We start from the raw sequence: 15,475 nt of genomic DNA, 5'->3' as shown, positions 1-15,475 counted from the left end.
GGGGCGAGCGGCTCAGTGTGAGCGGCTCTGAGCGAAAGCACAGGGGTGTGTGTGAGTGAGTGTGGAAGGGCACAGGGCTCCGTGTGTGTGTTTGTGTGTGCGGGGGCTCCGGGCTGTGCGGGCAGAGGGCTCTGCACCGCCCGGCCGTGCACCGTGGTGCTCGGTGTTCTGGGCTGTGGAAGTCGCTGTCCCCCGGGGTCGTGGGAGCCGTGCTGCCGCTGTCGGTGTGCCCGGGCTGTGCGGGGAGGAGAAGGGCTCGCTACGCGGCGGAGGGAAGGTGCTGCGGTCCGTGTGCCTGCGGGGAAGAGAGGCGGTCTCAGGGAATCGGCTGTCTGTCCCCTGTGTCGGTCTGTACGTGCCCTCAGGATGGGGAATTGCAGCTGTTGTGGCCGGAGCAGCGTGAGGGGAGCGCTTGAGTTCGCGCTCGTGGGAACGAGAGCTCCGTATTGTGGTTGGCCTGTACCTTCTGAGGTGTCGGATCCCTTGCAGTAAAAGCTGTATCGCCTGGGGTATGGTTCCAAGTGCCGGGTGCGAGGGATGTGTGAGCATCCAGCAGTGAGTGTGGAGAGCTTGATGTGTTCACTGTGTTGGTAAATGCTTGGATATCGTGAGTGTGGGCCTGGATTTACCCTGGCTTTTAGGTGAAGTAAATGTGGAGGTATTTTTGTGTACGGTTCCTAGAAAACAAAGCTACATTTTCCATGGAGGTTCTCTCATATTGTGGCTCATCTTCATTTGCTTGTGGGTCTTCTTGCTGCCGGGGTAGTTGCCAAAAAGGGATAATTTAAAATAATGTGCTAGACGAAAAGATTACTGAGATGCCCAGGATCTTTTGTTCAGAAATACAGGTGGCTTTTGAAAATGTTGTTTTAGTAAATTAATGCTGTAGGGGGGGGTTGTTTTCTTTTCTTTCCCCATGGGTTATGAATAGCTGGCATATTGTTTAGAATAGGAGACTGTCCATGATGGTACCTGGAAATAAGAAGAGGTTCCATGAAATAATGGAAGCTGGAGTTTCCTTGTAGTAGTACAAAAATGTATTTAGCAGTGTTTCGGTCAGTGCTTTGTGTTGATATTTAATAACGAAAACACTCTGAAAGAAAGAAGCATTGTAGGCATATAAGCAGTCTGTTATTAAAACGATTCTGTATTCTGAAGTTGGAGCATCAAGGTTCTGTACTTTTTGTTTGCTTCTAATTATTGCTGTGTGCATTTTGGTAGGTTTTTTTGTCCATTTATTTTGAATCTGAGCATTTGAGTTAGAGTTGTTTGCAGTGATCTTGTCTCTGTATTTTAGGATGTAGTAAAGCCCAGTCATTCCCATCAGGCATGAATTGTTATTGTGAGTGGTGGTGTGAAAATGTTTTAAGGGCTGTCTCTGGCAGAAATAGCCTTATTGCTTGCCGCTCTAAAATCCTGTACTGAAATAGTTAATCTGCATCTATGTAAGCACCACCTTGGGAGAATCCTGATTTTATGTGATCCTGGTTTATGAATGAATCCTGGTGAAATACAAATTTTAAACATCTTTCAAAAGATGCTTGTAAACAAAAGACCTGTAGTCTGTATTTTGACCTGATCTGTAGAAATTTTTGTCAAGTGGGTAAACGGTGTTCTGCTGGAATCATGGACATCCTTGATAGTGTCAGTGTGGCCTGGAGTTGGATGGGGAATTAGCAGCTGCCTCAGAGACAAGTCATGTAGTTACTGGTATTTCTGTAGCAGTTGTCCCTGTTTCCCATGCAAATATCCCCATGAGCAAGGTTCTAGGCTAAGGCTGAGATGTAGGAGATGGGGCCTTGGGTCACAAATCTTTGCAGAGTTTCACTTTCTGTTTCAAGTCAGTGACTCAGAAATCTAATTCTGTGGTACATGAAACAAATATTAAAAAAAAACAGTCTCTGGCCAGTTTGTTTTTAAACAATTTCTTTTCCATATCACCAACCCTTAGGCAGTAGGATCTGCAGTATTACTGTAAGCCCAGAATATTCTATCTTTGTATCAGTAAAGTCAGCAAGAGCTATGTTGAAGCACAACTTCTGTTGATTTATCAAAAATAGCTTGGGATTTTATTTTGCATCTAGCTTACATAATGGCTTGCCAATACTTGATTTGCAAATACTGAGGCATATTTTCTGTATTTTAAATTATGTGTCTAAAGCATAGTAACCCTTTCTGGCTGTTTAGCTCTTTTTGTTTGTTTGTTTATTTTTAACTGTGAATTGTCCTTGTAGCACTTTGGCCAGGAAATCCTTATTTTATTATTTATCTGAATTTGTCTTATGGCTGCCCAAAAAGATCTTGTTTTGCTTTTAATGAGCATCTGAAGAGAAAATAAAATAATAAAATAATTCTTGAGATATCAAGAGATGTCTTGAATTTTCCAATAATTTTATGTGTAATTTTGCTTCTGTCTGTATGAGCAGCATTAGGCCCCCTGGCAGTTAAGTAATTGAGTCTATCACATCAGTGTAATCACAGTCTGCTTAGCTGAAGAATTGTGTGTTTGCTGTTTTATTTTTTTAAAGATAGTTCAGTCTGACAATATAGCACAGGAACCTAAGTCAACCTCTGCCTTTAGCAATTTGTCCAGTTTTTAGTGAGTGCCTTCTAAAAAATTAATTTAATGAATACAAAAGGTGCATGACTGACAGATCCAGAAAAATGCAGTACCATCAGGCTTATTTGTTTATGGCTTTGTCACAACAGCTTCAATTCCCACTTTTTAATTCTAAGGGGACTCCCAGGCAATTATAAGTAGGTGAGTGATTGCCTGTAAATGGATGAATGTTGAAATTTCTGCTTTCTCACCCCTGCTTCCTCCTCATAGCATGGAGGAGTAGCACTGTGTATTCCAGTATGACTTGAGAGCGAGCCCTCCTGTCATGGCCAGTACCAGTCTTGGCATGGTGTTGTTACAGAGACCATTGTCACCATTACTTGCATGTCTTTCACTTTTTTTACATCCTATCTCTGGCCCTCCTAAGGTATATTGTCATTCTTGTGATTACAGATTAAACCCCCAAGGTTTAATATTGAGTGTGAAGTGCATAAGAATGTTAATTTATAATGCAGTTCTGCCTCTACAGTAGGCATTTCTAAACCAATTATATTTTCCTTTCTGAATAAAATTATTTCTGTTGGTGGAGTCGTTGATTAAATTGAGAACAGCAGTAACTGAAGAGCAGCAATAAATCCAATATTCACCTAAAAAATTAGCATTCATATATGATGTATATCCTAAATCTCGATTACATTCTGGCAATCAAATACATTGCAAAATGTGGTTCTTCAGCAGCATTTCCTTCAGATTTGAGCAAAAAGAGGAACTCAGATTCTGGTTTTTCGGGGAGAGGGGCTGGTGTTTATGCTCTAAAATGCATCTGATGCAAAATCTGGAAGTGATGCAGTTTATAAACAATTATGGAAGATTTCCACAGTGTTCTCACAGCCTGTCCAGTGTTTGGGCAAAGCGGAAATAAGCTGAAGGCTCATGTAAAGGATCCTTGTTAAGGATACTTGGTGTGATGGGCAAGTTCAATTCAATGACTTGAAGTTCAAGGAGCTGGTTATTACTACTTGCCTGCCTAAAAGGATTGTATTATGAAGAATACCACTTATGTCTTAATTTAATATTTAAAAAACCCAGTAAATTTAGTGTTACAGTCTTATCTGAAATACTGACCTACAAAAACATGGAATGTATGATTTTTTGACTTTTTACCATCTTCAACCATCAAAATGATATTTGCCATTGCATCGGCTATTTTTGTGTTTTGTAATATCCAACATCTCTAATGTTTCTTTGTTTGATCAACTAAGGAACTTCTTTTGATATATGTTTCTACTTGTTACTTATTTTTGCAAAGGTGACAAATAATTTAGATTGCAAATTCTATTGTAAAACCTTGTGCAATAAAGAAAAATGGACTAGCTTTTGCTTTTTGAGATGCTCTTTTTGGTGAAGTGTATTTTCCCATTTTAGTTGTGCTGCTTGGTTGGAGTGGGTTTAAAAGCACATGCTTATAGTCCCAGTTAAGGCTGGCACTTAATGCTGAAATCTATCCTTAGCAAAAAAGTAATTAAAACAGGACTGAAGGCTGGAGTTCCACAGAAAATGCGAAGTTATTTGATAAATCTTTTTTTTTTTTTTTTTTTTTTCCTTGAAATGAAAGTTGTACATGACAGTGTGAAGAGATTTCTGTGTTCTCTGATTTTCTGTGTCAGTCCACATCTGTCTGATGTTCATCGTTCTTCCACTTGTTAGGAGAATGTCCGGACAGGTTGCACACTTCAGGTGAAAGTAAAAAATAAAGTCTTATTCTCCAGTATAGAACTAAAATAGTTTTGTGCTTGGTAGACATGATTATTACAAATGTGTTTCCAAGTGTCAAGGTATGACTTCTGAAAAAAGGTTTGTGAAGTTAAAAGGCTTGAGGGAGCTGTGAGCCCAGGTTCACTGGCAGCTGAGCAGCAGGTGTAACCGCACAGGGAGCAAATCCCCGACCATCTGGGTATTAAACCAAGCATTCCTGCCATTTGTCCCTTCAGCACTGTTCCCACAGGTGGAAGCAGGATGTAGTGAGGAGAACTTGTTCTGTTAAAGACTGACCTGAATGAAAGGTTTCTGAGAGTGTTTGCTTGAAGTTGTTGCGTGCAGTAATGAGAGATACCATGGAATTATTTTTAAGCTAATAGAAAAGACTGCGGCTGTTCTTAAATGCTGCCATGAGGTCTGGCATGAGTAGGACAGAGTCAGAGGGAGGAAGCAGCCAATAAGAACAGATGCTGAAGTTGCTACAGCAGCAGCCTCCAGGTTTCAGGAGAACATGCTGGAATTGTTGGTAGACCCTGTTCACTCAGTGATCATGGACTAGTGGTTTACCCAGTTTCTTCAGGTTTTTTTTCTGCTTTCATCTTAGTGCAGTCGCCTTGTTCTCCAGTGTTCTTTGTCTTTCAGCAGTTTAGCTTGCTTCAAAAATGTTTCTGCTTGTTTTATCCAGTGACAAGCCATTTTATCTGCACAAAAGATAAGTCATGTAGTAAACACTGATTACTGCAGGTTGGTTGTAGCTTTGTGTTACTGAGCACACAGAGGCTGATATAAGTCCTGGGAATTTTGTGTATATTTGACAAACCCAGGCTTTGCTTCATTGCCAAATGAGGATTACTTTCCCTTAAAGTACTTGTCTGTGAAACAGAAATTTGGAATTAAAAAATTTTGAAGTCAAAAAAGAAATTGTCATAATTAAATCAGTAAGTGACGGTGAGTTTAAGAGGGAGGAAAATGCCCTGTGCTGTATAATATGCCAGCTTAAGAAGTCTTGCTGACTTGTCAAGAAAATGCATTTCACTCTTTCTGGTAGGAAAGCATTTTAACAATTATACTCTAGACTAAATACTGAAGTGCCAAAACAAAAAAGCTTCCAGTGGGATTTTCTGCTTACCAGTTCAAACTCTGCAAGATTTGCGGAGCCAAGACAGTTTCAGTAATGGAGAGGAAGATAATCCTTGATATGAAGTAATGGATTATGTCCTTTTGATGTGGTATGTGAATTTACACCTTCATTTGCCAGACTGAGGAGTGATCCTGGTGATGTGGTTTTTATTTTTCCATTTAAATCATGCTGTGCTAAAATAGCTGAACACACTCCAGAGCTGGAGCACTGTGTTACCTTGTGTTGGAAATGTCTGGATCTTTCTAATGTTGCAATGTGGTCAAGAATTCCCTGAATTCATCTGTTCAGTTCATCCTCATGTTGCAAAATGTGGATTGTGTAAAATTTTCTTGAGAAAGAATGTTCTTTGTGTATTTTCAAGTCTGCTTGACAAGGAGGGAAACAAATAGCAACTAACAGGTAAGCCCTAAGCAATGTCCAGGTGTTAAAAAAAAAAAATTACTGGTTTAAGAATTGCCTTCTTAAGATTTAGGGCTTGATAGGCTTCAGTGATGTCAGATGTGGGAGCCGGCTAACAAGGCTTGGGAAGAAGGATGTAACACTAATAGTGGGCACAGGGAGAACAAAATTATGGGCCACAAGGACAGATGGCAGGACTCCCAAGACAAGGATGGAGCCTATAAAGCCAACTCAGCATCTCTGCTGAATCAGTTCTGAGTGGATAATAGGTAATTCTGGAGATCACAACAATGACTGATGGACCACCAACCCAAGAAACCCACTGACCAAACAAAGAGAGACGGAGCACACGGGCTAGTTAGTGTGAGAAGCGAGAGAGGTCATTAGCTGATAGAATACTGATTATTAACAGAACTGTGTAACTTGTAGTCAATGAACACTAATTCCTTTCTTCACTAAAACGTATAAATAGTAAGAAGTTTTGATAGCAGATGTGCTTAACTTGTGGAATACCCCTGAGCACCCAGACTTGCACAACTGAAATAAATAATCAGTGTTTCTCTCAAGTAACAAATCTGATATGTATGGACAACACTGGCATTACTGTGCAGCAGACCAGCACCAGTGTGCTCCTCATTTGTTCCAGCATTTATGTCAGAGCTTTTGGTTTAGTTTTCTACTGGTACAGATTGCAGGAGAAACCTCACATACTTGAACCAGCATTTGATGAGCAGAGGCTGCTTACATGAAAAACAAGAGTTGCTTGAACCAAACAGGCAATTTAGACATGTTCAGTGTAGGTGCACCTAGTGTAGACTTGGAGAGTGGGTTTAGTGAGGGTGGGCAGTGAGTTTCTTAAGACTGATTTGATTTCAGAGCCAGTGTGCTGGATCTCAGTTCTTTCTCCCTGGTAGCAGAAGTGTGAGAGACAACCACTGGTCTATTCCAGTTACAGAAACATTTCCTTCATGTGGAAGAACTGTGGCTCAGTCTGACAGGATGTTTTCTTTTTTTACTGAAGTCTCTAAAGTAGTAAAAGTGTATTTTTAAAAAGGATTTTGTTTTTCTTCAGAAGTTCTGATTAGAATGAAAAGCCAAGAACTCAGAACCTGTCAAATGTAATTTCTGGTTGCCTGTACAACCCTTCCTCTGTTCTTAATGGGAAACCTCAATTATGTGCCTCTGTACAGTTTGTTTGTCATTTTAACTGCACAGATCAAGTCTGTAACTAAACTTATTGGCAGGGATAACCATAAAGCAGGTATTTCATAGATGTTCAGTTGTTGGATCTAGAATCCAAATTCCATTTTGATATCTGTTTGTAATACCCTTTCACAAAACCAGAAGCTATTCCATGCTGTCAAACACCCAGCTGGAAAAAAAGTAAAAGCTGCTTGTAGCCACCTCTAGTCCTGGGAGTGTTTTTTCTTTCTTTTAAACAGAAGATAAACTGCTTCTACTTGACTTGAATATACATAACAGATAAAAATCAAGTTAAATATTTCTACGTAAGCTTTTAAGAATAAACTTCAAATGTATGTAGCTTTCCTTGACAATTTGTGGTCAGCTACAGGGTTTTGGCAGATGGGTGCTCAGTTTCTCTGTATTGTCCTTCACCATTGCTCTTAATGTTGGAGAGCAATTGTTGATTTGTATGTGAAATGCAGTTACATGGATTTTTGGATTTATGGTGCTGTAATTCTTGAACATTCTTTGCCACTAAGTTCAAAATTTTTGGTCTCCTTTGCAACTGAAATGGTTACTTTTTATATCAGTATGGAAATCATCCTACATCTGGATGCATTTTGATTGTTCAGTACTTCATTTTGCAACATAATTAAGTCTGAAGAATTCTGATATTTATTATTTAATTATCCAGGTTTTTCCTTTGAAGAGAAAATTTTAAAGCATTTCTACGTTTAACAACACTAGACACTCATTAAGATTGGAACTGTGAAGCTACAAGTAGATGTGTAGAGTTTGAGGGAAATACTGGAGGGACATCCCATTTGAGGTGAGCTTGGGAAGCTTAAGAGTTCCTTTCTCCTGAGGCTTCTTCTCCAATTTGTTGAGAAACTAATCAAGGCAGGAGAGATCTGTCTGCTGTGACTAACCACAGAAATGGCCCTTAGCATGAACAAACCAATTTCATTGATTATGTAACAAAGCTTTCTTTAGTCAGTGGTTTATGGACATTGACAGATTGTGTCTCCTGGAGATGCCACATGCAGGTGTTTCTGTAGCATTTGAGGCTACTTTCTTCTGCTCCAGAATCATTTTGCATCTGACAGACAAATGAATTTTACCCATGTTCTGTGGGGTGATCTCAGATTTACATTTAGATTGGCTAAAAGAGTATCTTTGAGATCAGGTCTGAACACTTGTTTTGGAGCATCAGTTGTCTTCTGTAGGACTAATTTTACAGTCAAAACTGTTCTTAGACTTTGGTTGGTTTAGGCTAAAGCCTTGCTAGCTTTTCCTAGCTGGCTTGGAAAATCTGTGATGAGTTAGGAGTGTGGTTCTGGGTTTTGTGGGGTGAAGAATGTGGGGGTTTTATGATCTGGTTTCTTAATACCATTTTGGAGCAAACAAAAGCCGAACACCAACATCCTGGATCAGCATCATATTTTTATGAAAAATGTTAAAATATCAAGATGAGATTCAAGTGTAAGTTTCCTAGCTGAGCCTTTTATTTCAAACTCAACATGTAGTGTACATAATATTTGAATATAAAAGGGGTTCTACTGGTTTAAATAAAATGCTAGTCTGTTTTTTCAGCACATTCCTGACAGTAAGCAGTACTGCATCCATAGGGAAAAATGCAAAACAAAGTCAAATACTACTTAACGAAACAACAAATGAAGTTAATACTACTTAAATATCTGGCTGCACACTGCTGTAACCTGACAGATTGAGCTTATTGTTTTCCCTCTTGATCATGGCTTAAATTTGTACAAGATAACTTCTCACTTCTTATAGTTTCCTTTCCAGACTGATTTCCTAAAATTCTTTCATTTTGATCTTTCTATATATTGTTTTTTAAATCACTATCTTATAGTAACTAATGACTTTACTTTTTCTGTCAAAAAAAAACTAAAGGGCAACTGACTTCTTCATATTTTTGTAGTTCCTCTTTCAGTTTAACCTTAGTAACCTTAGTAAGTGTACTTCTCACTTTCCTTGTTCCTGCAGAGATAGTGACTTGAAATACCCCTTGATTCATGAGCAGGCATGGGTAGTGTCTTCTCTTTAGTCCTCACATAACACTCCCACTGAGTTTTCCAGTCTAAACTGGTTAAGTGAAGGATTCCTATAATCACTTCTAGAGGAGTTGTCAACTTAAATCATCTGTGGTTCTGCATTTAGCAGCTTTCCTTACTTCTCCAGTCCGTTAACCCTGACAAAGCCATTCTCAAGTGCTAGCAGCCTGCTTTCACTGCAAGTGGGATTGAAGCTGTCTTGTTTATAGAGGACCACTCTATTCCTAGAGTTTCGTCCTTTTTTCAGACTGTATTTTCTTGGTCATCCATTGTATTAAGGTACCTAAAGTACTTCAAAGTACCTAAATTGTGTGAGTTTCACATCTACATTTTACTTAGCATAATAGACAGTACTATCTCATAGACTTCTTGTTTGTTATGAAAACATTTTTGGAGTAGAAATCATTCTGTGGATAAAACTGTCTTTACTTAATTTTAAAAGGCTATAAGTACGTAAGTACAATATGAGAATGTTGTGGAAAACTATAGATACTCAAATTTTTCTCTTCATAAAAATCTGAACCAACCCCTGGAGCTATTCTAATGCTGTTTTGCAATGATGGAATGAAAAATTGCTTGGAATAGAAGTCCTTCATTTGCCTTTTTTTATTTTATTGTTGAGAGATAGTGGGTGTCATTTCCTAGTTTAATAAATTTCTGGGTTTCATAATAAAAAGGTGTAATCCTTGCCCCGCAGTGTCTTCAAAGGCATTGTCTCCAGAGAAGTGGTTTCTACAGTAATACACAAATAAAGTGACTTTGGTATGTATTTTGATGTGCAGCTGTATGGGTTCTGTACGAGGTGCACTGAGGGGCTCCAGCCAGACTGTGCTGATGTGATTTGTGTCAGGCCAGTCTGGAAACCACAGCTGGTTTATGTTCCCCGTGGAGTATTACACCCCTTGTCCATGGCAGAGTTGCTGCATCCTCTGCTTGTTGTCTGGCCTTGCCTCTGGATTTTATTTATGCAGAAGATCTAGCAAAGCTGTTTTTAACCTGGGACTTTCCAAGATGTGTGGTTGAGGTGTGGCTGGAAGCAAATACAGCAGCAAAATTTTCCTGGTGCCTTGAGCCTTCTCATTCATGTACAACCCACAGTGCTGCTCCTGGGACCAGTGGCTGTGGGGTGGGATTCTGTCACTTGTTTTGTGGACTAGACCTTTGTAGCAGTCTTCAGTCACTGTTCCAGCTGCTTATGAAACCAAATCAGGAAGAGGCTTAAAGCTGGTTTTTTTTTTTCCAAATGGGTTTGTGTCAAAGACTTCAGCATGTGGTAGAGGTTTTAGAACTGAGCCAGGAATAAAACTGTGGGCATCTCTTCTGCATGCAGGTGTTGTGCTCTGCTGAATATTAGAACAAGAGCATTTGTTTAAGAAGGGTTTTGCAGAAAACTTCCATGTGAAAGCTGTTATTTTTCAACAACATTTTGAAAACTGATGTCATGGAAAACAGAAAATGAACTTCACTGGTTGTGAAAACTTTCTCAAGCATGGAGATTTTTTTAATAAGCTTTTTAGGTTTTGTTGAAAAGTTTTAGTTGACTTTATTCCATTTTTCTCACAGTTCATTAGGAATACCACTCCTTGAACCCAGGAATGTATTTTTCTGCCTCTTGCAGGTAGAGATTGCAGAATTCTGCATCAGCAGTGGATACCCTGATTTATAGGAAGACTTTGTGATACTTAAGCTTGAGAATGTTTTTTGGAAATAATGGAGTTACAGCCAGATAGCACATGAAATTTCACATATTTTAGACTTCAAGAAGTAAAGTTATAGCTACTGCCAAAAATAACTCCACAGGAAGATGGTGTTTCATTGTGCCAGTCCATTTTGTTTGCTGATCACCTGCAGCACGCTCTGGAGGCCATTCCCTCTGCTCAGTACCCTGGTGTCCTGCACTCAGCCTGTTGTGTAGCAGCATCACAGGGTGTTCTCTGCACAGCCTTCCTCTACCCTTCTGTCCTGCAGCTCACACTGGTGTGAGCAGGGATCTGCCACAGGTCAGCCTTTATTCAAGCTGGGTGTCTGCCAGGTGAGGTCCTGGCTCTCATTCCATCGCTCCAGCTGGGTGCTGTCTGCACCTCCTGAAGGCACATTCTATCCTGTTTGCCAGGTTGGTGATGAAGAAGCTAAGCAATATTGATTCCACTGTTGGCCCTGGGAAATGCTGCTCATATCTGGTTTGTCAGTTAAACTTCAGGTTGTTGAGCTCTCTTTGAACCTGACAATGACTTGGAGCCAATTTTCCAACCCTTTTCTAGACTTTTTGCAGAACTGTTTGTTCCAGTGATAATTTGATGGGAGTTAAACAGAAACATTTATTCCATATGAGTGTTAAAAACTGAGAACTAAATCCTGAAATAGCAAGGGATCTGTATTACTTCTCTGTTAAAAGAGTTTGTTCAGCATTTCTGAGAAACCACATCCTTTTGAAATGTCTTGGGTTGGCAACCAGAGTTCCTTTCATAAGACTAGGCAGTTGTTCTCAAGTAAATATCTCTTTCTTCCAAGGTGGTTTGGTAGGCTTCCGATGGCACAGGTTTTGGTAGTTTAGCTGATAATTTCCAAGAATTTTGGGTCACATTTCATTTGTATTTTCTGGTTTTTTTCAAGGTTTCATATAGTCAGAGGTGTTGTGCGTTTTGGTAATGCTCTGTTTTGTCATAATTCTTGCATGCAGATTTGCATAATGCAGTCATGCAGTGTCAGAATAACTCTAGCTCAAGAATTGTGTTTCCATGCTTAAAGATACCTCCTCTTTCTGCTTTTAGGCCGTGCGAAATTGCATCTTGACTTTTATAGAGAAATACTTGTGGCATTGGGTTTTGCAACTTTATCCTCCTTTTAGCTAAGTTACTAATGTGTAGCTGGAGAATGTCAGTTACTATGTAAGGGTGCTTTGAGAGCTTGGTTTTAGCATTGGAGATACATGGTACAATGTATCAAACATTGTACCATGTTTGGTACACAACAAACATCAAAATGTCAAACTGGAGAAATGACTTGGAGTTTTTACCTTGGTTTACTGCTGTGCCTGGAGTTGAAGGGGAAGAAAGCCAAGAATTGCACAGAACAAAGACTTGATAGAGGAGGGACAATCATGATTGATATTCAGTGTAATTGTAACTGTAACTATGTAGTAGGAAATGCATTTTTGAATTCCTGTCACTCCTCTACTTTCTGTTGTAATTGCATATTGAGCAATAATCTTTTAGTATTTTAAGACTCTTTTGTGTATTAATTATATGCAGTAGCATCTGGTAAAATGGAATTATTTTACACTTCTTTCAACACCTTAATTTTTAAGAGCATGACAAGAATAACAGTGGGTACTTTTATCTCCTTTTACTGCAGGGAAAGTCTTGACTAAAAAAGGAAATTTTTTTCTGTTTGCTTCTAGATCTTTCAAAGAACAGATTTACTGAAATTCCTCCTGATGTCTGGCTGTTTGCACCACTGGAAACTTTAAATTTGTATCACAACTGCATCAAATCCATTCCAGAATCTATTAAAAATCTGCAAATGCTCACCTACCTTAACATTAGGTGAGTAATGGTGGTTGGTCTTGGTCTTTATATAACTTACCTCTTTAGGGAGTTGGTGTTTTGCTTCATCAGGTCATTGTGTTTGCAGAGTTTTCTTTGTTTCTGATGTTATGTTGACAGACAGTGTTCAGAAACTACAGCTATAAAAATTTGCTATCAAGAGGATAAATTACTGTCCAGAAAGTCCTGCTCATTTTGCACATCATTTACATTCACTGCTGTACTGCTCATTTTAAACTTGGAAAACATGTGGTTGGATTTTCTCACTAGAACAGAAGATGAATATGAGCTTTGGAAGGAGAGAGAATCTAGGAAGCTCTCCTGACCCTGCTTTCCACAGTACTCCTTGGTTCTGATATTGGCTGCATCAAATCCAAAACAGTTTTCTCAGTTAAGAGCTATTTAAATTCCCAAAACCTACTGTGTCTCAAAACCTGCAAATATCAGTTCTTAGAGTACAAATACATAAGTAACGTGCTCTGTCACAATTTTAAAGGGGATTAATTTGATACAAAACCACAGGATTTTCTAAAATATGGCCAAACTTTCTTCAGCAACATCCCATTTCTCTTTTGATGGTGTTTGAGGTGCTGAATACATTTCTTTACCCAGAAATGCTGTGTAGTTCTAACTTCTTTCAAGAGGTGACTCTCCTGATGATCCTTTGCCAAACAGTGCTTTGTCCCCATTTCTGTGCTTCTGGCCAAGGACCAGTTTTACAGTGCAGGAACGTGTGGGCTGTAGCACTGGAGAACAGGCTAAAATTCTGCCTTCCTAGCTCAGGTGCTTTGTTGCAGGAGAAAACCACATGGTCTCACATTCTAATTTGGGCTTCATACGGTGGAAAAAAGGTATTGTGCATTTCACAGTAAAGCAGGCAGCTCCTAAAAAAACTCAAAACCCAGAAAAACCAGAGGAAATCTATGTAAGTGACATGACTGACTGCTTCATTCCCACGTTCTTACAGTCAGGTCAAAAAAAGTTTACTTGCATGTTATATTTTTGCTTCTCATGCCTTCAACCAAAAAAGCCTGGCATATCTGCTTGAAATGCAACATAAAAAGAGACTTTATGCATACTTGTATAAATAACTCACCTGTATTGTTCACTTAGAATTTAACAGAATGAATACATTGCTTTTATAAAGGTATTGTTAGAAATTTCCTTTCATTTTATGGTGTAATGTTGCAGTTCTGTAAACTGTAATCATGGAGAAAATCTTAAAAAAACCCCAAGATTTTTAGATTACAAAAACAATGCTTTGAATACATATCAATTAGACACTAAAACTTCTAGTATTTTTCTTAATGTAGTATGAACCCAAGTATCAGTGCTTAAAACTATATTTTTTTTTGCAGAAGTAGAGCTAGCTCTACCTAAATCAACAGCAATTACAGATTTTTATTTTTTTACTTTTGTAAAGTATATGTGACAGGAATTTTTTTTCTGTATCACATTTGACCAAGCTTGTTTTCCAATGACTTCTTAAAATGTACCTTATCAGAAACATATTATGTGCTTCTGGCAATGGAAGTCCATCAATATGGGTAGTTTTTTCAGTATAGATTTAAACCCAGTAGTGGATAGCAGTGTATTTTATGTGTACAAAGCAAGTATATGTGCATGCAGCTGGAAAATGGTATACACAGAAGAAATACATTTTAATTAAGACTTACTTTCCAGCCTGTTGCTCAGCAAAATAATTAAATGTTTAGGGTCTTTTGTGGTGGCTCAGGAGGGACACAACAACATGGCATGTTTGGCAATAGCCTTTATATAAAATTCTGGCTTGGTAGACTGTCAGATCCGGTGGTTCTTCTGAAGGTACCAGCAGGATAAAAGCAAGTGGCAAACATTATTTCTTTTAACAAATTTCTCTGAACATTTTGGTATTAGATTCTGTCCTGTGAAATGGGGATCTAAAATTCACATACCTGAAATAGGCTGTGTATCTGATAAGGAATTTGTGATGGACAGTGTAGGTGAAGTTGTTACAGGTGGAGAAAGTCATCTGGGATGGGAGAAAAGTTACAATATTCATAAAAAAGATATTATAATCCAGGTTTGCTTGTCCCTTTTTTTTGCTTTCAAGTCGAAATCTTTTGTCAACATTGCCAAAATACCTGTTTGATCTTCCACTGAAAGTTCTGGTTGTCAGTAATAACAAGCTGGTCTCCATTCCAGAAGAAATTGGGAAGTTGAGAGATCTAATGGAGTTGGTAAGTACAACTGCAAATCTTTGTAGTAAGTACTCTTACAAGCACTATATATATACTACATATTCATTATATATTCAGTACAATAAATTATTAATATTTTTAAATATAGAACTACAACATTTAAATTCAGTTTCTGTGTTTTATTGATATTTTTGGTTTATATTTCAAGTTTGTCAAACCCAGAATACATGCTTGATGATGATTAAGGACATAGTAGAGAGAGTTTCATTCCATACCTGTTTAGAATATAAGAAGGCTAGAAAGACTCTATGTGATTGTTTAATCACTCTGGTCTACATAAATTAATATTAAATTAGTGTCAGAAATAGCTGTAGCCTGTGTTCACTTGATGCAGCTTTGTCACCCTCTAGTGCTTGTATCCAAACAGCTGGTGAGCCTGCTATTGCTGTCTGTACATTTTTAGTTTTATGGGTTGGTTCAAGGTTTATTAAGGAAAAAGAATTTTTAGAAGAGGAGCAGAATGCCAGTCAATTGCCAGCAATAGCACAAGAAGTTTTTGACAGATCTGGGAACTACACCAGGAACTCCAGATTCCTAGGCTACAGTGTTCGTTTCAAATCCATTATTTCATC

The 15,475-nt window shown here is 38.6% G+C and overlaps 1 protein-coding gene across 4 annotated transcripts in view; it reads left to right on the top strand.

Annotated features, from left to right (window-relative positions):
* Nucleotides 1-15,475, top strand: part of LRCH2 (leucine rich repeats and calponin homology domain containing 2) — a 40,845-nt gene that overhangs the window by 813 nt on the left and 24,557 nt on the right. For all 4 annotated transcript variants that reach the window (XM_086850054.1, XM_086850053.1, XM_086850052.1 and 1 more), the window contains exons 2-3: nt 12,519-12,663; nt 14,756-14,882. In XM_086850054.1, the coding sequence (XP_086706180.1) occupies nt 12,519-12,663; nt 14,756-14,882 (272 nt within the window). The remainder of the gene's footprint in view (nt 1-12,518; nt 12,664-14,755; nt 14,883-15,475) is intronic.

The sequence above is a fragment of the Cyanistes caeruleus genome, chromosome 14, assembly GCF_971803275.1.
Source record: "Cyanistes caeruleus chromosome 14, bCyaCae1.hap1.1, whole genome shotgun sequence".
Classification (NCBI taxonomy): Eukaryota; Metazoa; Chordata; class Aves; order Passeriformes; family Paridae; genus Cyanistes; species Cyanistes caeruleus.
This window is presented reverse-complemented; position numbering and strand designations above follow the sequence as displayed.